The 25,128-nt window shown below is 60.9% G+C and overlaps 1 protein-coding gene across 10 annotated transcripts in view; it reads right to left on the bottom strand.

The window, feature by feature from the left end:
- INPP5A (inositol polyphosphate-5-phosphatase A) overlaps positions 1 to 25,128 on the bottom strand; it is a 175,548-nt gene that overhangs the window by 86,017 nt on the left and 64,403 nt on the right. For all 10 annotated transcript variants that reach the window (XR_006960969.1, XM_047073641.1, XM_047073646.1 and 7 more), the window contains exons 3-4: positions 23,962 to 24,062; positions 18,703 to 18,790 (exon numbers count right to left, since the gene is read on the bottom strand). Coding sequence is in view for 9 of the 10 variants with exons in the window: in XM_047073641.1 (XP_046929597.1) it covers positions 18,703 to 18,790; positions 23,962 to 24,062 (189 nt within the window). In the remaining variant the exon portion in view is untranslated. The remainder of the gene's footprint in view (positions 1 to 18,702; positions 18,791 to 23,961; positions 24,063 to 25,128) is intronic.

Below are 25,128 nucleotides of genomic sequence, written 5' to 3'. Positions count from 1 at the left end.
GAAAAATAACAAATACTTACAAAAGTTACACCTGAAAAATCTGCACTCAGACTTGTGTTCAATGTACTTAGCAAAAAGGTCAAAGCTCGGAATTTGCTGGATAAATAAATGTTGGTGAGGCGGATGAATCACTGGAGAATTGGTGCATGGCGGCGAATGAATAACCTGCAAACGCTTCCCAAACCCCATTATTTCCCCTTTTCCAAGAGCCCAAGATTCATGTCCCCGCATGCCGCCAGTTCATTACCGAGAAATACCATCCCTCTTCCGGCTCTCGCCGGGCGGCACGCGGCCCCTCGAGGACCCTTTAATGTTTAATTCCCCATCATCCGCTCCGCTGAACAGCTTAATCTCTGCTTGTATGATCAATACTATATCAGTGTAAATTAAAATGACAATTTTAAAGTAATTAAGCCTGTTAATGCTCGATTCAAATGTCATTATTTGCACAAGGGATCGAGGAGAAATTACATCGTGTCCAGGGTGACAGGAAGATCTTTGGGCCTCCTCAATCCTGCTGCGTGGTGCACTGGAGGCTTTAGCAAAGCGGATTAACTTCTGCGTCGCCCCGCCAGGGCACCTATCCAACTTCTAAAGAGGATAACGAGGTTTGAGAAATTTAATTCTGGCTACAAACCCAATTATTGTGATAACAGATGAAAACTGGGAGGAGACTCAAAACAAGGCCCACATTTCTGAAAACACACTTAGCTCGGGAATGAGATACAGCAGTTATGGTCTGATTCGATTTGTTCTCTCTCTTTCGAAAGCCCTTTAAATAATTACGGCGGTTGGATGCAGCCGCCATTTATTAAATCATTTATTAAATTAAACAGCGCAGCTCTACCCCGAGAGGGGCCGCGGCTCCGTGCAAGCGTCCGCCGTCCGGAGCCCGAGAGGACAGCGGCCACGTCATTGCATTAGCGGGCCTCACGAGGACCTACAGAGAGCCGCGGCAGCCCCCGACAAGACCTCGGCGGGCCCGGCCCCCGCTGGGAAAGCGGCCTCTGGCGCGTGCGGTCGGCGGCGGGGTGGGGTGGGCGAGCGGAGACAGAAAGTGAGCCGGGGCGGCCCCCCCTCGGCCGCCAGGCTGCGGGACCGGGGCTCCGCCTGAGCTCCGCACACGACCCGCGGCACGGCGCTCACCGGGCTGCTCCGAGGGGCGGCGGCAAGCGCGGGGCCTCATCCGTCAGATGGGCAATAAAAATTGACAACCCAACATTAATTTCAGGACGAAGAGCAAAGCGTAACAATTTCCATGTGACGGATGTGGACGCGCCACGCGGCCGATCCCTCGGGGTCTCTCCGGACGGTCGCAGACCCGCTCCCCTCCAGAAGGTGACCCGGAGCGGCCGCAGAGACGCCCGAGGCACCGGGGCCGCCGGCCGACCACCTTTCACTCCCCTGTTCTCGGTGATGCGACGGGTTCTGGGTGCGGCGCGTGGGTCCGGACGCCACGTGTTCCACGGAGGAGCGTGGTCTGTGGCCGGCAGGGCTGCACCGGGCCCCGTGCGCACCGACGAGGCCTCGGCCGCCACCTGCCTCCCGTGTGAGCCGCGTGCACGTGCGAGCGGCGTGCAGGCCGCACTCTGGGCACCGGACACACCGACAGCCCTGAGTGTGAACCATTTCCCGTGTCCACGGATGAGGAACCAGACAGGGCCTCATGAGGCGCTGACAAGCGATCACAACGCGGACAGGAACGGTGACTAACAACCAGGCGTGCAATGACCTGATTTTACGGCAAACGTAAGGGAACGGCATGGTTAGGACTCTTCCCTTCCAGGCAGGAGACCCCAGATCTCAATACTACGTTTCTTTGTGACAATTAAGGATCAGGTCCTCTCCTGAAAGGTAGCAGACACGAGCTAGAGGGGAAAGCGGGGGAAGAGCCGACTGTCAGGGTACTTTCACGCACCTACTAAGGGGGCAGTTTGCCTGAAATCGAGAGGCGCGTGCGGTCTCAGGATGCGCAGTCTGGGAGGACGCATCCCAGCTGACGAGAAACAGGTGCTGCCTCGTCAGCCTGTTTTGAAAACACTGGAAAACCCACAAGGAACACCACGCGGTGTCTAAAGCCGGCTTTTCATTTCCTCTTGTCCGAGGCGCCTGGTGCGCAAGGGGCCCGTCCCGGGGATTCGCTGGAGCCCGCGTGGCCCGGCCCCACCGGCTGCCACCACCTGGGGCGGCCGCAGGCAGAGACTCAGCACCTGGGCCGCGAGGGGCCCGGTGGGGGCGCCAGCCTGACAGCCGCCCCCCCCCCCCCACAGCAGAGGGACGTGGGACCCACGCGGGTGCCAGCACTGGCCCCTCCTTCAAGCCGACACGTGTGTCTAACAGCAGACGGGAGGCGGCGTGGACTGCAGTGTGGGAGCAAGTCTAACAGACACAGATCCACGTAGCAGGCCTGCCGAGCACACGCCCTGCCGACGATAAGCCCGCCCCACCACGTCTGTCCGCACACGTGGGCCGGGGGATTCACCGACAGGCCACCAGAGACCGGCCCACAAGGCCACCACGGGCCACGACCGCCACGACCCAGGCCGATGGCCCTCGGCGGGCCGAATGCCACCGCGCGCGGGCAGCCTGGCACAGGGAGGCCGCGCCCTCTCTCGGGAAAACACGCTCCTCGCTCCCCTCGGGACGGGGCTGTGAGTGGAGCCCGGTCACCCCACTCCGCCGGGCGCTCTGCCGCCCTGACCGGTCACGGGAAGCGCAGGGACCGTCAGCCCAGAAGGCTGGTCGGGATGTCCACCTGCCTGTGCAGAACGAATCCGCGACATCCCCTGGGAAAGCCCGGAGCGCAGGCGCAGTCGAGCCCCTCTCTCCTCCCTGGGTCCTGCGACTCCGCCGGGGTGTGACCCCCGGGGCGCGACCCTCATGACCCGCCCCCTGGACTCTCGGTCCACCTGTGACCTGGGCATCGGCTCCCGGCAGTGCCGTCTGGGCTTCTGGGAAAACCTCTGCACCGGTGTTCCTTTTGTCCCCTTTGGGGTGCTGAACACGGACGTCCAGGGAGGCCGGGGCCGGGGACCGCGCGGAAGTGCCCCGCAGCGGAGGACTCCCGGAGTGAAATGTCGCTCGAGGCCAAATGAGCAGAACAACAAGCCAGACTGTGAATCAACCGTGACTATTTTTTTATGTTCACTGCTTCACTGATTTTCTGTCAAAAAATGCTAACAAGCAGGAAAGTCCTTAAGAGCTTTACAATTTTTCAGTTTGTTCACCAATACGTTTCGAGCGGCGTATTTGTTTCCTGGGCTGCGAGTGACACGGCCCTCGATCACGCCTGTCTGCGCCTGATGGATCGGCCGGCCGCGAGGCGCCCGTTCCGGATTCCCACCAGGGAGAGCCCGACTCGCACGGAGGAAGGGGCCGCTCGGACGGGCAGGGGACCCAGGGGAGTCCCCGTGGGGGCGGGAGGGAAGCAAGACGTATCGGCTGCCACGCTCAGAACTGGCCCAGCCGGGACTCCGGGAAGAGGGCCGGGGAATTGCATGCGGTGCCTCCGTGCCCCCCGTGGACGGCGAGGACAGGCGAGGCCACGGCAGCTGTGTGAGCGGACTGCGGGGGGAGAGGGAGCCCCTCTTTACGCCACGTGGCTGCCGCGTGGGGTGGCTGTCCCTCCTCACACCCTGCCCCCCGGCAGACCCGCTCCTCGCAGAGATGGCGCCACTGCGGGCCGCAGCGCGAGCAGACGGGCTGAGGAGCAGGTGCCGGCGCTCACACAGGCCCACGTGCGACCTCCCTCTCTTCAGACTGGGCCCACCGGTGCCCCCCGAGCACCCGGCCCAGCCCCGGGTCCAGACCGCCCGATGTGGGGCGTGCTCTCACTGACACCTGCTGTGCGCGCCCCCGGGTCTGCCGGCCAGCGCCCTCCATGTCACGCTCCCGAAGGAGATTGGTTTTGGTACCAGCAAAGCCCGGCTGTCGCCCGGGAGGCACGGCTCCCGGACACACGGGGCAGGGCCACGGCTGGGACCAGCCACCCGACGGGGGCTCAGAGATGCACACTGTGTGTGCTGGGCCTCGAGGGACACTTGCGGCAGACGGCACACCTCCAGGCCCAAAAAAAAGCTCATGGTCAGGAGGGAGGCCAGACACTGAACGAGGTGACTGCCACTGAGGAGGCGTGGGTGGAACAAGGGAAGAAGCTCCACGGAGAATCTGGAACCTGCGGATCTGAACTCGAGACGGGACACAACATACGAAAAAATGCAACGGCTCATGATCGTAGAAATGGCCCCATTTCAGGCACATAACACATCTGCAAATCGGCCGGACAACTACGAGCCACAAGACGGCACCCCTTCTGCCCGGAGCACAGACACAACGTAGACTGAAGTTACTCTTAGGTTCAAAACCAGCGCAGCTTCATTTGGTCTGGAGAACGCTCTCTTAATTTCACATCGACGGTATCTGTTCAGCGTGTGTGTGACGGTGACAGTAAGTCACACTCTGCCGTTCCTTCTTGTGGAACGACACGTGTCCTGACCCGTAAGCCGCACGGCGGTCTGCGTACCTGGTACACGAAGTCGGCTGGTGACGGACGCGTTTCCCTTCTCAGTTAAATGCTTTGAGGTCTGACTGCTCAGCCATTCGCCACACGGCTAGTTACGGCAGTTACCGAGGGACGCCTAGCACTCAGGAATCCGCGCGGGCCGTGTGCACGCGGAGGGGGCCGGAGGCACGCACACACCCATGCAGCCGTCACGAGAGTCAGGAATGCCAGCGCGGCCCCTGCTCCCGGGGTCCCCGTCCCAGGAAACCCCTGATTTGCCTTCTGCCATCACAGGTTAGCGTGCATTTTCGAGAGCATCCTATGGAATGGAACCCTGCGGGAAACCCGCGACACGCGGCCCGTCCCCTCGACGGTGGAGCAGGACCCCAGCTGGCCCATCGCCTGGGTGCTCACGGTCGGGACGCCCTGAACGCGTAGGTACCGTCCTTGCTGGACAGGCTCTCCACTCTCTCAGGAAGACTCCTGGGATCGGAGCGGCCGGGACACACGGTCAGTGGGTTTTCACTTCCTAAGAAACTGCCAGTGTTCTCCCACGTGGTTGTGCGGGTCCACATCTCCACCTGAGCCACACCGGAGGGCCCAGTTCCTCCGCGCCCTCACCAGCACTGTGTGTTGTCGTTCCATCCAACAGCAGAAAGTCTGTGATCTCTGAGAAACATGGCGTTCAGCCTTTTGCTCTGGAAACGGCTGGTGTTAAGTACTTTTCATGTGATTATTTGCCGTTTACAGAGCTTATTTGGTGAAGTGTCTCTTCAGATCATTCAAAAATTCCGTTGTCTGGTTAGCACTAAGCTGTGAGAGCTCTTTATAAGATACGGTACTCTAGATGAAATTCCTTTGTCGGATGTAATTTGCAAATATTTCCTCTCTGGCTGTGAACTGCCTATTCTTGTATCTTTTGAAGGGCGTGTGTTTTCCATTTTGATGAACTGCAACAGATTAACTTTCATTCATAATAGTTTGTGCTTTTTGTGTCACACTTAAGGAACCTTTATCAAAGCTGAGGTCACTAAGATTTTCTCTTACGTGTTCTTGCAGGAGTTCATAGTTTCAGCTCTGATACTAACTACGTCTGTGACCTGTTCAGAGTTAAGCTTTGAAATAAAGGCTGACTTTTTGCACACGGCCATCTAAATGTGACGGTGCCATCTGTGAAAAGATGACCCCACCCCACCCCACCCCCGTGAGTTGCCCGACCCCCTGTCAAGTCCAGTGGAGGGTCTATTCCTAAGTTCTCTACTCTGGTCCATGACGTGTTCATCTGGTTTTACGCCAATGCTACTCTGTCTTGATGACTGCAGATTTATAATAAGTCCTAATCAGATAGTGTTAAGTCCTCGTTGTGGCTAATCTAAATCCTTTACATGTCCACATAAATTTTAGAACCGGTTTCCACCAAAAAACGGTCTGTTCAGATTTTGACTGTATCACACTGACTCTTAACATCAGTGTGAGGAGAAATGCTACCTAAATAGTACTGCCTTCCAATCCATGAACATAGTACATCTCTCCACTTATTTAGGTTTTCTTTAACTTCTCTCAGAGATGTGTTGCAGTGTTCAGTACACAGGTCTTGCGTATCTTTGGCCAAGTTTATTCCTAAATATTTTATATTTTGATACTATTATACATGGTAACATTATTTAAATTTCAAATTCCAACTGAATTGTTTGTGAGTTGACAGCTTATATAAAGCCATAACTACACGACTAGATTCTTAAAATGTAAACAAAATACTTTTACGTAGTCAATCCCTTCTGACTACTGGTGGAAGTGCTTCATCCCATATTTTTCTTCTCCTGAAGGAGATACTGTCCTCATTAGTTTCAGTGCAGTTAATTCAGTAAAGCTGACCTTCAGTCTCACACCATTTCTACTCAGCTCTGGACTGTGTTTTCAGAAATATAGCACAAAGGGGCAGACATGCATTTGGGAGCACACTGTGATCTGGCCGGAGTGAAAAGGCCTATGTAGGGGGCAATGCAGGCTTTGCTCTAGGCCTGGCCTGTTGTGTCTGGCTTCCTCACAAAGCTGAGACACCCAGATCTGCACTGTCTTCCACCGGCCGGGTTTGGTCCCATTTTTCTCTGGTGTTCACTAGGGCACGCCCCCTGGATGGTTCGAGCTTAGAGAGAGACCACTTGACTTCAACAAGAGCTTCAAAGGCAGATCTGATAGATCTTTTAACTTTGGAACAATCTACCTACCCTTCTCTGTCTTTCCGGAGCCCTGATACCCTCACCTCCTTCCCCCAAACTGCACTGGTTTCCCACTGACCATCTAATCTTCAAATCCTTTGCCTGATAGTCCAAAGGTCACCAGGGTTCAGCCAATCTTTGTGACGGCCTAGGCTCAGATGACTGAAACCCTCCGCCCGCTGTATACAGCCGCTCAGGGCACCAATGCACAGATCCACACGCCTCCTCCCTGTCTTCAGCTCCCCTCCCCGTGCAAGTCCTTCTTTGGGGTCACCGTGAAGAGAAGGAATCTCTGCCCTCTAAGTTGTTTCTTCAACAAAAAAATTAAAAAATTTTTTTCTTTTCTTTGGTTAAAAAAAAAATCAGTTTTGCAAGGTTTATTATGAAAAACAGCAGTGCCCTGATCATTTCGATTTTCTCTTCCTAAGAGAAAATTACTTTCTTTTACTTGTTTTCTTTTGGTATTTACCTCCATGTCCCTAAAACTTGTATTGCTACTTCTTGACTTTCTAGTTTTCAACATTATTGACTTTTCCACTCTGGAAGATGAAGACTTAATCCCTTGCCCTGGTTTCCTGTGCACTCACATGTCACGCACGTGCACTTCTGATCCCCTACCCTCTGGGTACAACCACATTTTTACTTGAACTGATAATCAGTATTTATGTCACCACAACCGTAGAAACGTTCTTCGTAACGGGAGAGCATTACGGCGGCCCTTCCTCTCTCCGACAGCCGTTTGTTTCTCCTGCGGTTCACGACTGGGTTCTCTTTGTGTCATCCGAGTCCCTTGCACGTGTCACCGTAATTCCCCCACACCCGCTCCTCTCATCTCGGTACGTCTCAGCACATCAGACAGCCTATCGCTGACACCTCCTGGGAGAGTCCTCTCAGAAACGGAACCAGCTTCGCAACTGCTCACATGCCTGGCGCGTGCTCCTCCTCCTGAGCTCTGCCTTCACCCCTGACCTGAGGACTCCCTGGGAGCTGGGGCTCGGGCCTCACACACAGGAGCACACGCTGGTGTTTCCAGAGCCGGACGGAGAGGGCATCGTGTCCAAGAAACAGGGCAAAGCCCTCCGCGGACTTTCGGTCATGGCGGAGGTGACCCAGATGCACGCGTGAACTCTCCGGTACGCACCCTCCGGGCGCTGCTACGTTCGAACCCCTGCTCCCTGTTTCCTGGATCACGCGCCCACTTTGTGGGGTACGGTATCTCCTGATGGCACTTCTTGACAAAGGGTGCTGGGGACAAGATCTTTTTTCAGATCTGACGTTATCAGATACACTCACTTTTCCCTGCTCACAGACTGGCCCGCGGGGATCGCGGATGGGAGCTTCCGGTATGCCAGGGCTTGGGGACAGCGCTCCCGTCCGTCATCTGCTCTCCAGCGCAGCCCTGGGAAGAGGGGGCCGCTGCGGCTCCCACGCCTTTGGCGAGAACGTGGCCCTCCCCGGCCTCCCTCAGGGCCGCCCTGCGGGGCCTCACGGCTGGGTCTTCATACCCGCACCTCGCCGGGGCCCCAATGCGGGCTGCCCGGGCAGGCGTGGCCGTGGGGCGCTGTGCGGGATCACGTGCTCCCCCGCTGGCAGCAGGCCACCCCCGAAGGGGCCCGGGAAGCGCAGATCCGCGTCTCGTGCGGCCTCTGTGCACCCAAGGGCCCAGCCTGGAACGCGTTCCCTGCTTCCTTCCGTGGCCACTCCCGCTCACTTTCCAGGTTCTCCTCGGAGCGGCCCGCTCGTGACTCCTGCTCCCACGAGGCCCCTGGGGCGCTCTCCACACCTGGTAACTGCACATCCGTGTACGTGTGCCCTCGAGCCTGTGCGCTCCACGTGGGCAGAGGCCCCGACGGCCCCTCGAGTGCACACGGTCACGCGTGGCAGCTACGGGTCACGGCCGGGTGTCGTGTGCACGCGCGCGCTCCCTGGAGTCTGTGAGCTCGAGGTCAAGGAGCAGGCGGGTGTCGCGTGCAGCCGTCAGGCGTCACACTCGCGTGCTGTGCCGCGTGGAGCCAGCCCTCTGCCGGCACAATCGGCACCGGGCCCCATCCGGCCGCGGGAGGGTTAGACTTCTCTCCCCCGTTCCCGCCGTGCAACCGGGCTGAGGACAGGCTGGTCCGCTGGAGCGAGGGTCCGACCGGCCCCCCCGGGCACAGAGGGGACCGGGCGAGCCCACTTCTCAGCGCTCTGGCTCCAGCCTCACCCCCCGCACCGGGGGTTCTCTCTCAGCAGAGGGCGAGCCCCGTCCTGTGTCTGCCACGCCTGCCGAGGTGCAGGGGCCGGACCAGGGTGTGCGGGTGACCGAGCTCAGTGCTCCGCTCACTGCCGAGGCTCGGATTCCGGCCGAGTCTGAGCACGGCCATCCCGCAAAACTCAGCTTTCTGAATCCGTGCTGCGGACGCACGCCACGTGGGCTTGTCAGCCATGCCGCCGACCAGCGCCCTGCCTTCTTCACGGAGGCACAGGACCTCTGCACACGCTCCACGGCTGGACACCCACGGCCGGCCCCCAGAGCTGCGGCCACACAGTTCTTTGCCTCTCCGGCTCTGGACTCTTCCGAGGCAGCTCTTGACTTAGAATTGTGTGTACTTGGTGTGTAGACTGTGACGACCGGGCTGCCCGGCAGACCCTCCCTGTGCCCGTGAGCCTGCGGCGTGGACTCCCAGGCCCGAGGTGAGGGGCGACCACCCACCAGCACCGGCCCCGCCCGCGGAGCACCCCACCCGCGCTCCCGCAGACGCGCTCCCGCAGAGGGACGGACGGAAAGGCTTCAGGTCACCTTCACGCTGCGAAGCCCGACGGAGTCGGGTGCCGAGGCCGGAAGATCCCGGTTCTTGGGAAGGAGGCTAACTTTCGGCCTCAACTCGCTGTCTCTGCATCAACTGAGGCACAGACAAGACCCTGGCCCAGCCTGTCCGCAGGGGAGCCCGTGCGCCGCCCTGCATCACCCTCTCTGGTCCGGGGGGAGGGGACGGAGAGGCGGCACTCCGGCACTCGGCGCAGCAAGCGTCCACGTGCACTTGTAGGGCACGCCATCCTTCTGGAATATGTGTCTCGTCTGAAACATGGCTTCCAGAGGCAGACGTGGTGCCCAGAACAAAGGGAAATGCCAGAGACAGGATTACGGTCAGAAAACAGGACTGCGTGCCTGGACGCTCACAGATGACTGGCGCTCAGAGACAAGCCCTCTGCTGGGGAGTGGCCATCTCGGTCCCAGGGGAGCTGGTCACGTGTTCAGGATGATGGGGCTCCTCCTGCCTCCCACCCTAAACCTCGGATCAGAGCGATGTTCCCAAGGCGCCCCCCCCCCCCCGCCCCACACCGCCATCACACAGTGCGGTCAGCCCTTCCCCGACCACCTGGCTCCAGCCTTGCTCCTTCGGCCGCGACCCCCACCCTCCCCACTGGCGGCCGTCCCTCTCTCCTGCCGGCACACCAGCCACCCTCAGAAACGTCCGTGGGGCTCCCGAACCTGTTCTGGCTTCAGTCGGTCGGAACCCCAGGCCCCCGCGTGAGGCACGGAAGCAGTCTCTGTGCTCTGGGTTCAAGTCTGAGCAGACGCAGAAGAGCCTCCGTGTGCCCCTGCCTCCCCTCCGTCCAGTGGCGAACGCGGGTTACACGCAGGTGCTGCGCGACGCCCTTGTCGAGCGCACCGACCGGCGCCGGCACGGGCCCCCCACGCCTCCTGCTACCACCACGCGGCATCAGCAAGAGAGACGGCTCGCGCAAAGAACATCCGGCCGTGGCGTCGCTTGGCTCACGAGCAGGCCGCCAAGTCGTCCTCCCGGAGGAGGACGTGGTGGAGGGTGCAAAGGGCCGACCGGGGCGGCGAGGGCCAGAATCCCGAGTCCCAGGGCCAGGGCCCCTTCTTCCCGCGGCCCTGCTGCCGGGTCCAGCCCGGGGGCCCCCAGGGCCAGCAGCTTCTCGTTCCAGACGCTGGAGAGTGGGAAATGGTTGCAGGGAACCCTGACTCTGGGGGCGGCAAGACGTGCTATCGTCACGGGCCAGGTTTCAAGTCCTCAGTCTTCCCAGCAAAGTTTTTGTCCCCACAAACAGCTGCACGGGAATGGCCATCCTGCCATCTCCCCTGTCCTTCCCTCTCCCATCCTCCTGCTGGGCCACGCAGATCCACGCTGTGTGGCCCTGGGGACTCGGCCAGAGCTCTGGGGGCTCCTGAAAGCCTTTCCTCGAGAAGCACACGGTCCCCCCACGCCCACCGAGGACTGCAGCATCCGAGACGCCCGCCTGCCCGCCGCACCTCACTCGGCCGCGGGCCGCTGGGGCACCCACAGGCCAGGGCCCTGTTTGGTACAGGGGTTTCCGGAGGTGACGGGGGATCTGCTGTGCCAGGACATACCCAGCGTCCCCTCAGAATGCACAGAGCCGGGTAAAATCAGCCTCGTGGCACCCGTGCTACCCTGCTCGACAGCCCCATGCCACCTCATCCGTCAGAGGCAAATAAAAAAGTCAAGCGCAAATGTATAAAAAATTATGATAGAAGCCCTAAATAAGGCAGGGACTGCAAGCTTATTGAGTCAAAAATCAATCAATCAATGAGTGAGTGGATCAGAAGCACCTCATAAGCCCCAAAGAAATAATTTGCCCAAACACTGGGATTTAACAGTGGAAGACCAAATTTCAACACTTTTAGGAAGTAAATAATGAAAAATCAATTCAAAGAAAAAACAGATCAAGAACCCTGGACCCTGACGTGCCGACACATTTATTGCTGAGGCCGTTTCTCGGCTGACCCGAAAACTTCGGGGGGTGTTTATTTACTTTCAGCACCTTCCAGAGATCAATATTTTTAATTTGGATCCGAGTTATTATTTTTCACATCACAGCAGCGGGGAGTGGAGTAAAGTGGCTCATATTTTAGTGCTAAAAAGATCGATATGACAGCTTCACCTTCACTTCGGGCCCCCGCCGCTGCCCAGCCGCACATCACCGTGTCCCGCGGGGCTGCAGGTGCCGCCGAGGGGAGCGGGTCGTTACCGCCAGCAGAGCAGACAGCGTGATTTAGCTGAGCGCGGAGGGCCCGGTGCCCTCGGAAAACCAATCTTGTTCCTCACACTCCATCAGGCCTGTCTGGCCCCACAGGCGGGGCGCGGAGGCGGGGCGCAGCCACGGGAGGGGGGCCTCTCCTGGAGCAGATTAGTTCCCTCATCACAAATGCATTTGCCTTCTTTCCCTTTCCCCAGATCAAAGAACATCAGTAAACTCCATTAATTTTCCATAAATTTCCCCTAAAATCTTACTCGGGAGAGCAGACACAGGAGAAGGGGGCCGATCGTGGGGGGAGCACGGGGGAGGTGGAAGGGCACCTCCTCCGGTGCACGCCTTCCCGCCAGCAGGGCCGGGGCCACAGCGGGGAGCAGGCAGGGGCCTGCAGCAGTGGGAAGGGAGAGAGCAGGTGCAGCCCCCCTTGCCCTCCAGCAGATCTGGGGCAAACGGGAGGCAGGCCCCCACTGACGAAGGCCCAGAACCTCCCGGAAAAGTGGGTCCAAGGCCAGCACCGAGCCCTCCCGGCCCGTGCTTCCCCGTGGGGACCCTCCTCTCAGCACTGCCAAAGACAACGTGGGGTCGGGGGTGGGGAAGGAGCCCCCCAAACAGAGAGGAAAGTAAGAGGGAGCCTGGTCTGTTGGTGACGAGCAGTCCCGGTGTCCCAGGACGGGGAGCCACCGGCATGGGCACGCCCAGCCCGGTGGGAGCCAACCGCTCCTGGGCATGAACCGGCAGATGGGCCCTCCTGGGCACCAGGGCCTGCCCTCAGGCTGCATGGTCTGACTACAAGGGAGGACTCGTAAGGCAGCCACTGCACGTTCCCGGGAAGGAGAACCTGCTGGATGGGATGGGTTTGCCGAGCAAAGGTTTCAGGCCAGGGAGGAGGGGTGCTCACCGGAGGGGAGCCCACAAAGGGCACCTGACAGCCCTCTCCGGAGGTCTGCACACACACGAAGCCATGCTCCCAGGATGCCATGGTGTCCCTAGAGCTCTTGTCGGTGAACTGCTACTCTGGACCACACTTCTTGCCTCACAGAAGGGAACTCAACCTGTGCACCTCTTCCCGGGAACTGAACTGGCTGGCCGAGCCGGCTGGGGCACCGCAGGCAGCGGAGGCATCTGGGTCTCCCCACTAAGGGCTCGGAGCCCGGGAAGCCCGCTCCCCAGCCCACAGACCCGCCCGGGGCCTCTGGGTGATGCCGAGTTCTGGCTCCAGACCCCTCTGCCCAGAAGAAACCCCACTTTCAGAGCTTCAAGGAGAAGTCGGGGCCTCCGTGTGCGAAGGCAGCCCTGCGGTCACAAAAGCGCTCTCCACGAACTCTATGTGCTCTCCGTGCCGGGAGGCCACCAGGGCACTTGCCCAGCTCCGGCCCGCCGCTGCCTGGGAGCTCTCACGGCTTGTAAGACCCTGACAGGAGCTCACGGCTCCCGCCCAGACACGGCTTCCCTCTTTCAGCTGCCGGCTGTGCAGGCGTCGGCCCAGTGCCAGCAGGGACGGCGTCCTCGGGCCCACCCGCACCTGCCCTGCAGATCGCAACACGTGCACCACTGGCGCTGACCGGCCACGCGTGGCTCCCGGGCCCCAGAGGCTCCGTGGGGCCTGCAGCGTGCAGACCGGCAGGGGCCTCGCAGGCTGGGCTTGGTGCCCGTCGCCCCCAGCTTCTCCACCAAGAGGACGGCCCGGCCCGTGCCCGCCACCGAGCCGACGCTGCCCAAGGAAAAGCCGCTGAGCCAGCGCGCTCACCTGCAGCCTCACGTTCTAGAAGCACCTGTCCCAGAAACGGAAGGGCTCCCCGGGGAACGCGACCTCGGCCTGCACCTCCTCGGAATGGCCCCTGACGCCGCGCATCCTGCCTCAGAAGCCAGGTGACCCCCCTCTGTCCTCCTCCTCCTCCTCCTCCTCACAGGGCACCCAGTGAGGGGAGGACGGGTGGCCTCTGGCCGTGCCTCTGTGGGCCTCCCCCAGCCCAGAAGCCCTGAATTCACACAACGGGGGGGCCTGCCCGGCACACGCACGGCAGACGCTCCGTTCCTGCAGCGAAACGAGACGAGGAAATTCTACCAAAATAAATTTGCAATTTCTTCCTCATTTAGCCATTTCCGAAGCCAGAGTATAGGGAAGCCGTTCCCTTCACGTCCGCCTATCGACGTTCAGGCTTTTCCGGGGGTAAGTGATGTGTTTTCTATGTTCCTCCGGCGAAATGAGACACGATTCCTGTGGTATCGGGTCTCCAATCAATAGACACTGGGAAGCCCTGGAAAACTACACCGGCACTTCCTCAGTGTCAAGGCACAAGTGGCCGCGCCCTGGGCTGCTGTGAAGTCAACTGTGACCAACCGTGGGGCGCCTGTGACGTCACGGGGAGTTTCCCAAGAGGCAGATCCCAGAAGGCTTCGTGTGGGAAGCGTTTCAGGGCACTCGGGACCCAGGCGCCCCTGGCGGCGGGGGGTGCTGGCTGTCATTCCGATGGTGTCGGGTCCCTCCCACGTGGCGGGCAAGGGGACCTGCGGGCCCGGGGCCCAGGAAGCCAGCAGTCTGAGGAGCGCCCCACCCACCTCAGAGCCCACGCCTGTAACTGAGAAGGCCCTTGAGTCACCTTTATGTGTCATAAGCCCGGAACGTACCCGCCTGTCCACACGGATCCTGGGACATGTGGAGGGTGTGTGGGCAATGTCCTCGGCAGGGAATAGGGGTGCTGGCAAAGGGCAGAGGTGCCTGTGACAGGGACCGGTCCTCCAGGCCCAGGGGGAACAGAGAGGCCCCGGGAAGGAGGGGAGGGGGGGAAGGGGGCCACGTACAGCGGGGGAGGGGGAGCGCACGGAGGGCAGGACGCACAGCAAGGTGGCTGCCACCTCCTCCCAGGTGGCGGGCACCACAGAGTCTCCGCCCACAAGAAGGGATGACCCGGGGACATGAGGCCCGTGCTGTGAACGTGCTGTGAGGCGTGGGCACCCCAGGGATCCCGTGGACGCTGCGGCCTGGCCAGACACGCTGAGCGGTGGCCGCTGGCTTCTCTCCCAGATGCTGCAGCGTCCCCGGTGACGACAGGTCAGGCGCCCCGCACGAGCTCCGGGTCACCCGCACCTCGCCACCTGGTGCCTGGGCGGGGACAGGGGAGCAGGGGCAGGGAGGCCGGTGCACAGGGGTCCAGTCCTGCTGGAAGGGACACCACCGCTCCTGAGTCTCCTCTCCGGCCGGTCCCGGTGCAGTGGCCACAGCACCATCAGCATCTACCTTCTGTCCCACAACCTGGCGTGCTCTGTCCATGTGGCGGGACCAGGACGAGAACGCCTTCACGCCTGCTGGCGATCAGCACTGGCACGTTTCGGTTCTTTGTGGGCAAACACAAAAGCTCACTGGGGTGTGGAAACCGGAAAGCCTGGCGGGACACTGAAGAGCCTGGCGTTCTGTCGTGGAGAAGGCCTCCCCCAGAGGAAGGACGGCGGGGCGTTCGGTCAGGTCCTCCCGGGACGTGCGGGCCGACTCCAGGGCTGGGCCAGGGCAGGGCGGCACTCAGGGATCGGGCTTCAGAGAGGTGGGCAGCCAGAAATGAGACGCAGCAGGGCCGCTTCCTGGACGCTGCCACAGGGGGAAGGACCTGAGGGCACCTGGGGCACCGGACGCAGCCCGCCCACTCCCGGCCCACCCCTCCAGCTCACGTGTGGCTGTGCTGCTGTGCCCACGCCCTGGGCCAGGGTCCTCAGTCTGCCCTCAGGGATGTCCCCGTGAGTTCCCGCGAACGGACAGGGCCTGGCAGCCCTATGAAGAAGCCGCCCTCCGGCCTCCACCTTCCAGGGAAGCAGGAAGCAGGTGACCCAGCCGGCGACCGGGCCACCACACCGGGGGCAGCCATTGGGGGCTGGGATGACACCAGCCTCCTCATCAGTAAGTGGCCCCCCAGCACGACTCTTAGGTGCAAACCAAACTTCACGTAATCGTTGCTGATTTGAGTCTAGAAAAAGCCCTGTGACCATCTCCTGAACCAAAAGCTTGACACCAAATGCTGCTTTGGCGCCATCTTCTGGTGACCAGGGGCATCGGTGGGCTCCCGATGCAGTCGGCAGGACCCCCCCCCCACCCACCCAGAGCCATCCAGGCGGAGCCCCCACCCAGGCCCAGAGCCCCCTGCCCCCCCCCAGGCTGAGTCCCCCAGGCCCAGAGGCCCCCTCAGGCCGCAGCTCCCCAGGCTCAGACCCACCCCAGGCCCAGAGCCCACCCCCAGGCCCAACCCCCACGCTTCTGTGTGCAGAGCAAACCCCCACGGTCATGTTCATACACCAGGTGCAGCTTCAGGCTCAACCTCTTTCTGGGAACAGGCCACTATTTTCTGATCCCTATTAATACCTGTGACAGCATTTATGTACAAGATAAATTCATTTCAATTTCCTTTTTCAATTAATGGCCTATTATTTGAACCACACTCAGCTAAAAATACTGCTCCAATGCCATTAATCTTGTAAAAATTAAATTTTCCTCCGTCTGACAGGCAGAGGCCACCAGGCTGGGGTGGGAGAGTGGCCACACAGCTGGCCAGTGTAGCCCAGCCCTGCCCAGGACCCTGGGAGTGCAGGGTCCCCTCGACCGGGACGTCCGGAGGCCCCAGCAACGATGGTTCCACCCACGGCACGCTGAGGGGGGCGACGGAAGGGCACAGAGGTGCTCCAGGGGCCCCAGGGTCAAACAGGATTTTATCGCCAACCATCAGCATCACGGTCACGAGGCAGGATCACACACACTCGGACCTCTGTGCCAACTCTGGGATGCGCTCCAACGTCTAGAGCTCCACCGTCCATTCCCCACCCGCTAAACACGGCTGTCCAGTTATCCGGGGGCCATCAGCACACTTCACCCAGGACTGTGGCCGCAGGAGGGGAGCCCTCACCTCCCCACTGTGCACCCCCCCCCACCCGAGGGAAAACCGGTCCACAGCACTATGCAGACGCCCCAGGACCGGCCGCCATGCGCCCACAGCCGCTGCAGGCAGGCCAGGCCTCCCGGCCCCTCCCCCCGACCCCATCCGGTCCCGCGGCGACACCTGCAGACACAGCCTCAGCGGCGCAGACCTGAGCCGCACCCGATGCAGTGTGCCGGCGGCTCCTTCTGCGGCCCCGTGCTGGCCAGTCCCGCCCGGCCGGATGCCATTCTCCAGCCCGGTCTGAGGCTCCCACCAAGCAGCACGGCCGTGTCTCCGGCTAACGTGACGTCTCTGTATTTACGACGGAGAGAGGAAAGCACTGCCCATCTCAACTAAAATGCCACGGATGTTGGGTGCTCCCTGGCTTCAGACACTTTAAGTCTGAAAACCTATGCACCAAAGAACAGACTAGATGTGACACGACCATGAAGTACTTCGATGCACCAACTGGACAGCAAGGTCCTCCAGCGGGGAGAGCATGGGCTCCAGCCTCTGTGCTTCCTCGGGGGGAGGGCTGCGCGTGGGTCCCCCTCCCCGAATGCCCTGTGCCACTCAATCTGTCACGCGGCTGCCCTTCCCATCGGCGTCCCGCCAAGGGCGGCAGGGTCACGCCGGCGGGCAGCATCGGTCGGTGAGAGGCGCTGTCGAAGCCCATGCTTGCCACGGCTCCGTCCTCCCGGCTGCCAGCGGCCGTGCACGTGTGCAAGCTCCGACGCTGGACTCGCAGCCCACGCGGTCGTGTCCTCTTGAGGGACTGACGCCCTCGTCTGTGCACAGGGCCCCTTGACCCCTGCCGCGCTCCTTGTCGTACGACTGGTTCTACGCACCCACACGTCTCGTCCAATTTTGAAAAATTTCAGCCAATTCTTTAGGGGCCTGCTGTCTCCTGCTCCCTCGCATCCTGGGGCTCCAGTTACGCGCACACCGGCCCCTGGACGCCCTACCCCACAGTGATGTCCCGGCAGTGCCTTCCGCGTTTACCGTGAGTGCTTCCCACCGCCAGGGCTGCGAGTTCAACTGCTGTCCCCTCCCCTCCGCGGTGCCCGGCCCTCCGCTCGCCCCAAACCAACGCAGCTTCCGTCAGAGCTGCCGTGACTCCATCTGAACCAGTCCTGATGGGAGAAGCAGGAAGCAGGGTCCCGGCACGGGGAAGCGTGAGGGTCAAGAGAAGAGTGTTCTCCTGTCCAGGGCGGGCTGAGAGCCAGCGGCCCTCGGCCCAGGGCAGGAAGGCAGAGGGAGCACGGGGCTGCGGCGGCCTGCGCGGGGCGTGCCTCCGCCGGGATGTGGCTGACACAGGTGGCGGTGAGGCCATGCGTGAGTGTGGAGGGGGGCAGGGGTGCCCGAGGACAGCAGGCGCGGGGCACGGGGGATCCCATGGGCACGTGACGGTGACCACCTCAGCCATGGAAGGTACCACCGAACTGGCACAGATACCCTGAATTCAGAGGCCGCGAACGGACAGATGCCTTTCTAACCACAGGGCCATCTCTAGTGTCGCTCCCTGAGCAGGACACGGCTCCCCGGCCCCGCCCGCTCTCGGCACACCAGCACCCACCGCCCCATGAGACCAGCACGCAACGGCCGAGCGCCTGCTGCATACCAGGCTCCTGGCAACACGACAGCGGTGAGGTGAAGGACGCCGGGAACAGAAGCCGGAGGAAACTAAGCTAACGAGGCAGCTCTGAGCCCTCCCCAGAGATGGGGGTGAGATGCCTCGGTCGCTCGAACCAACAACCAGCGACTCAAAACCCATCTGACGTCTGCTCCTCCGGGAAGCCTCCAGCCTCCCCAGCACCTTGTACCCCCCACAGCCACTGCACCCCAGCGGGGCTCCTTTCCGGGCGTCCGCTGACCCCCGGACCAAGGACTGTCGCGGGAGAGGCCAGGCCCCCGGGGTGGGCTGCTGGGGCCCACAGAGGGACTGGCCTCCGTCGCTCGAGCTCTGCGGAGCAGATCCAGGGATGGGCTTAATCCCTCGCCTCTGTGAAGAGCCCCCCACTTGCGATCACCATCCCACAGGCCACGGCCCGGGGCCAACTCCATGCAGCAGAAGGGCACGCACCGTGAAATGCTCCTGGGATTTGAAGTTCTCGTCCAGGTAGACGCGAGCCCTGTTGTACTCCTTCATGGCGTCACTTGACAACAGCTCTCTAGAAGGAAAACAGGGAGTTTCTTTGGTACAAAAGCCACCCAAAAAGCTGCTGCCAGACCCAGGCTACTGGCTCGAACACCGTGTCGTACGTCACCCCAAAAACGCCACCAAGCAGTGGTGGGAGGAAGGAAGGGCGGCAGAAACCCAAACCCACTGGGTGCAGGTAGAGTCGGGCCGTGTCGTCAGCTGCGGCCCCCCCGACACCCGACAGATGCACGGGACCCAGAGGCCTCTCGGGGACAGAGACGTGGAGGTGGGGGGACACTGGGAGCTCGGCCAGGGCCGCACGCCGCAGCGGCACAACCCCAAACTCTGTGGGCTCTCCCGGCTGTTTGTGTCTTGTGCTAGCGGAGAAGCAGGCCGGAGTCCACACGCCCCCGGGACCAAGGCAGGTCCCCCCACCAGGAGGAAGGTGAGCATCAGCGGCCTGCCCCAGAGGCTTTCCGACAGGAAGGAGGAAGGGTCTCAAACACCCCTCGTCAGAGGGGCTTCCTGGTCACCTCCCTGCCTCGTTTCCCAGCCAGAAAAGGCTTAGGCGGGCACCCACGTGTCACCTCAGCACGTGTGGCTGGAAGGGAGCCACTGTGCACCCAGAGCCCCGAGAATGCACCAGAGCCACGCCGGGAAGCGAGGGGGGCCTCCCTGCTCACCTGCCGGCTCCCCGGCCGAGGGCCCCCCCACCCTCCCGCCAGCTCCGCAGAAGCAGGGAAGGGGTCACGTAGCCATCTGACCAGCCAGCACGGGGGTCAGACGGAAGAGGGGTTCGGGCCCCAAGAAGCCAAATGGAAGAAGGGAAGAGGCTATGTGCCTCGGAGGGCTCACACCCCTCCCCCCCTGCAGCCTCCACCGTGTTCGCGGCAGGAAGCAAGGTGCAGACACACACCACACGATGTTCGGAACGTCTGGCGTCACGCCAGAAATTAACTTAGCGTGCAGAGAAGCAAAAAAAATACAACCTACAACCTGCAGAGACAGACCTGGATGGACAGAAGTCAGCCGAAAACACCCCTGAAGCAGGGGCTGTCCATGCAATCAAAGATTTCAAGGAAAGCACGGATATGAGGAAAAGCAAACGTGAAAACCACAAATTAAACTTCTCAGGCTGAAAACAGAACTCACCGGGTGGACCTAAGAGCAGGTTAAAACCTAAGAAAATAAATAAGGAAGAGATCCGTGACTACAACACACAGCAACAGAAATGACCCAAACTGAAGCAAAGAGCCTGGAAAATCTCGGAGGAAAAAGAGCTCAAGGGGCAGAGGGGCCCTGGGTGGTGACAGACAGGCCGACCCCAGGAAAGCCGAGTCAGAGACCCAAGAGAAGGGAAGGAGAAAAACAGGAAAGTGGTGAGCAAACTTTTCCGAAATATGATTAGAATGATAAACCCACTGAAAAAGCTCAAACACAAGGGAAATCAAACTAAAATACAACATAATCAAGTTGCTGCAGACCATCCGGGGAGACAAAATGCCACAGTCAGGGAAAAAAGACACATTATATACCGAAAATTAAGACGGGGACAATGGCTAAGGCCCGTCCTAAACAACAGGACACAGAAGACAAGGCGATGATGTCCTTTAAGTGCTAACAGAGAAGCGCGGGCAAGCCGCAGTCCCAGCTACAACAACAACATCTTTCAAGAGCGAAGACAAAGGCTTTCCTCACACAAACAAAAGCGGAGAGAATTCGTCACCAGTGACTCGTGTTAAGATGGATGTCACAGAAGCTCTCAGGCTGAAGGAAGATGGTACCAGACAGAAACCGAGGCTTCGAGAGAGCGAGCAGAGCACAGAAAGCCATAGACAAAGCGGTCAAGATAAAGGGCACCTTCTCTCCCTTCTAATCTTTATAAAAGGTACCAGTTTAAAGCAAAAAATGGCAACACGGGTCACATATGGCAAGCAAGGGTAGGGGTAGAAAGAACGGGACAGCCTCCCCAGGACGCAGGGGTGATGGCAGAAGGGGCACACCTCGGGGGCGGGGCATGGGGGCGCGGGATAAGGGGCGGGGTGGACGCCCGGGGAGGCAGGGCCAGGGGCGGGACATAGGGGAGAGGCGGGGACATGGGGCGGGGAATGCGGGACGGGGGTGCAGGGGCGCAGGGCTGGGTGCGGCTGGACAGGGGGGGCCTCCTTCCGCAAGCCTGCTGCGCACCAGCAGGGCACCCCCCCCCCACTCTGGAAATGCCGCTCTCCCCCGCCAAGCTCCTTAAGGTAAGTAAGGGCTTTGGTCACCAAGGTGTGCCGCAGGTGTCTTTCCCAGGAGTAGCTAGCCATTTACTTCCTTGCAGGGTCTTTTGGTAAACAGTTAACAAGTTGTTTAACATTCGCATTTCACAATCCTTTCTTTTGTAGGTGACACTTTTTGCCTCTCTTGAAGGTAACTCCCTGCCCCAGAGCTACAGACAACACCCTCCAGTATTTTAGCCTCAGCATTATTAGAGCTCGGCCCTCTCCCTTTACTCAATAACACAACTGAAACGCTATCCTCCTGCTGGGGGGGGGGGGGGGGGACCCAGTGCCATTTTCTCACGCACACATGGCCTTGTGGCTCACAGCCAGTCCCCAGCTGCATTCAGTCCTTCCACAGCTCTTGCCTGCCCTGCACCCGTCCCCCTGCCCTCACTGCTCCCCAAGGAGCCTGCAGCCAGGGGAGGGGGGGCACTCCCACCTCGGGCCTCTTCAGAATTATTTTGCCTACTTTTAGCTATTTAGCGGCATCCCCTTGCCCTCATGTTAACTTTAGTATTAGTTTAAGTGGTAAAAAATTTAAAACATGTTTTTAATTCAAATTGCCGTAAAATTGGGTTATTTAGGGAAAATTTGATCATTCTTTTTAAAAAATGCCCTTTAGCAAATCGGCCCACAGTTTAACAACTGACACGTGGATGGCCTGTGTCCACCGTATCAGGGACCTCAAGCAGGACTGCGGCTGCTGACGGCGGCTGAAATCACCCTCAGAGCCCGGGCACCAGGCGCCAGGGCTCTGAGTGCAGACCCAGCACAGCGGCCCTCGATGACCCGCCTTGGAAGTCAGGGAGTGTCACCTCACACCCGGCTGGCGGGAGCTGTCACGATGCCCCGAGTCCACAGCACGGGGACACGGAGGGCAGGCACAGTGGTGCCCAGCGCACAGCGGGTGTCCTGGGCCCTGGGGCTGCGGGGCGGAGCAGAAGGAGGAAAGGCGCCCCAGGGCCTCTGGCTGCCACAGCCAGAGGCGGGCCCTGCTTCTCAGGACGCCAGGCTGAGCACACACTCCGCCCTCCGCTCGCTCGCTCCGCCCCCGCCCCGCCCCGCCCCCAGGCGTGCACTTCCCAGGTCTGTGCAGAGGCCTGTGGCTACTTCCTCCGAACGATGGAGATGTCACCACCCACACGCGACTGGGGCTCCGTCCCCGTCTCACTGTGACAAACACAGATGTGAGCTGCCGGATGGAAACCAGCCGTCCGTCCGTCCATCCACAGTTGGCAGGCTGGCAGCCGTCACGCCACAGGTGTGGCCTCCAGGACGTGCAGATGGGACGCTCCACCTGGAGCCCAGGGCTGAAGTCTCCAAGCCCAAAGCACCACTGTCACCCTGCAACTGCACACCCCCAGGAGCCACGCTGTCATTCTGTGGTCCTCTGCCAGGAGTCATGCTGTCACCATGTAGTCCCCCCCGCTCCGGAACCACACTGTCACCCTGTGGTCCCATCGCCAGGGGCCACACTGTCACCCTATGGTCCCTCCCAGGAGTCACGCTGTCACCTTGTGTTCTCTCCAGGGGCACGCTGTCACCCTGTGGTCCCATTGCCAGGGGCCACACTGTCACCCTGTGGTCCCATTGTCAGGGGCCACACTGTCACCCTGTGGTCCCATTGCCAGGGGCCACACTGTCACCCTGTGGTGCCATCGCCAGGGGCCACACTGTCGTCCCATCGCCAGGGGCCACACTGTCACCCTGTGGTCCCATTGCCACTGTCACCCTGTGGTCCCACCCCCGGGGGCCACACTGTCATGCTGTGTCCCGCCCCCAGGAACCACACTGTCACCCTGTGGTCCCTCCCAGGAGTCACGCTGTCACCTTGTGGTTCTCTCCAGGGGCACGCTGTCACCCTGTGGTCCCACCCCCGGGGGCCACACTGTCACCCTGTGGTCCCTCCCAGGAGTCACGCTGTCACCTTGTGGTTCTCTCCAGGGGCACGCTGTCACCCTGTGGTCCCATCGCCAGGGGCCACACTGTCACCCTGTGGTCCCACCCCCGGGGGCCACACTGTCACGCTGTGTCCCGCCCCCAGGAACCACACTGTCACCCTGTGGTCCCATTGCCAGGGGCCACACTGTCACCCTGTGGTCCCCTCCCAGGGCCACACTGTCATCCTGTGGTCCCTCCCAGGAGTCACGCTGTCACCTTGTGGTTCTCTCCAGGGGCACATTGTTGCCCTGTGTCCCGCCCCCAGGAACCACACTGTCACCCTGTGGTCCCATTGCCAGGGGCCACACTGTCACCCTGTGGTTCCCCCCCCCAGGGCGACACTGTCACCCTGTGGTCCCTCCCAGCAGTCACAATGTCACCCTGTGGTTCTCTCCAGGGGCCACACTGTCACCCTGTGGTCCCACCCCCGGGGGCCACACTGTCATGCTGTGTCCCGCCCCCAGGAACCACACTGTCACCCTGTGGTCCTACCCCTGGGGCCACACTGTCACCCTGTGGTCCCTCCCAGGAGTCACACTGTCACCTTGTGGCTCTCTCCAGGGCACATTGTCGCCCTGTGTCCCGCCCCCAGGAACCACACTGTCACCCTGTGGTTCTCTCCAGGGGCCACACTGTCACCCTGTGGTCCCTCCCAGGAGTCACACTGTCACCTTGTGGTTCTCTCCAGGGGCACACTATCACCCTGTGTTTCCCCCCCCCAGGAACCACACTGTCACCCTATGTTCCGCCCCCCCCCCAGGAACCACTCTGTCACCCTGTGGTCCCACCCCCCAGGAACCACACTGTCACCCTGTAGTCCCCACCAGGGGGCATACGGTCACACACTTGGGACAGGACTTCTCTCTTTGGAACACCAGCCCACCTAAGGAGCCTCACAAAGGTGGGGTCATGACCTGGGTTTCCAGAGACAGCCCCCCTAGTGGCACCTCGCCCCGGGAGGGGGCAGCAGGGCGTGGCACACACCGCCAGGACTTACTTGACGAACTTGTCCACGTGTGACATGGAGGTCTCGTAGTTCTTCCCTCCAAACTCCTGGCAGTGCAGGGCCATGAAGTGCGGCTTGTGCGTGTGCACGACCTGTGAAGGGAAGCGCAGGACAGGCCGTTAGTGGCTCCGTGGGTCCGTGCGGCCACCCTACGAGGAAGGTGGCTGCCGGGACCAAAGGCCCCACGTGCACGACCACGGCTTTGAACGGTCTCTAGGAGTCAAACCACCTTTGTGCAGCACTCGTTTCAGCTTCCCACGTCTTCCCGATCCTCAGACACGATTCGGAATTTCTTAGAACCTTCCCCAATCACTGAGAGGAATTCCCCCAGCTGTAAAAAGTCAGACGTGTCAACTGCGGAGCATCCGAGTCCCACAGAAACAAACGAACCAGTTAGCGTCTCACTGCAGACACCTGGCTGCGTCCCCCACAGAGGATATGAGCCCAGCCAGCCCCACACGCTGTCGTGGGCACACGTGCCAGCACGGGGACACGCACACACCCCAGACCTGCCCGGGAGTAAGCAAAGCTGACTGCGCTCAGCGGGGGCCCAGGCTGCCTGGCACACAACGTGCACACGACTGCCTGACGACCCGACACGGCAGGTGCCCAGCACCCGTGTCACCGCAGGGACGGCTGCGGCACACGGTGGTCAGCAGCAGAGGTGGTGTGGCCACGGTGCCGCTGCCCCACTACAGCCGGGGGGGTCCCGGCACTGTCCCCAGGGCTGCCGCAAGCCGCGAACCCTCCCCACGCTTTTGTTCCTCGATGGTACGGGTAAGTACCCCCAGTGACACGGATTGATGGCCGCAGAGACGCTCTCAGCAGTGTGGTCGCTGTCCAGAGGCTGTCCAGCCATCCCAGGCCCCCACCCAGCACAGGGGTCCTGACAACAACCTCAGTCACAGCTTGGACCCTGATCTCGCCCCCTGCAGTAAACCGCACCGGGCATCTGGGCATGACCCACAGGTGGCTGAGCCTGTGTTGACCAGCACACGCTCGCGGAAAGAACAGGACACTCACTGGCCCCGCTCCCCTAGGGCGCAGGGGACAGCAGATCACTGCTGAGCTGATGAGGCATCCAGGCCACGACAGCTGGGGGCTGCGGCAGGGGCTCGTGGGACCAGAGGGTCGAGGGCAACAGGGCAGAGTGCAGGG

Source organism: Lynx rufus, unplaced genomic scaffold (genome assembly GCF_022079265.1).
Source record: "Lynx rufus isolate CCGP_SWC_20201006 ecotype Redwood Valley unplaced genomic scaffold, mLynRuf1.p SCAF_11, whole genome shotgun sequence".
NCBI classification, from domain to species: domain Eukaryota; kingdom Metazoa; phylum Chordata; class Mammalia; order Carnivora; family Felidae; genus Lynx; species Lynx rufus.
The sequence above is the reverse complement of the archived record's forward strand: the minus strand, read 5'-3'. Positions and strand labels throughout refer to the sequence as shown.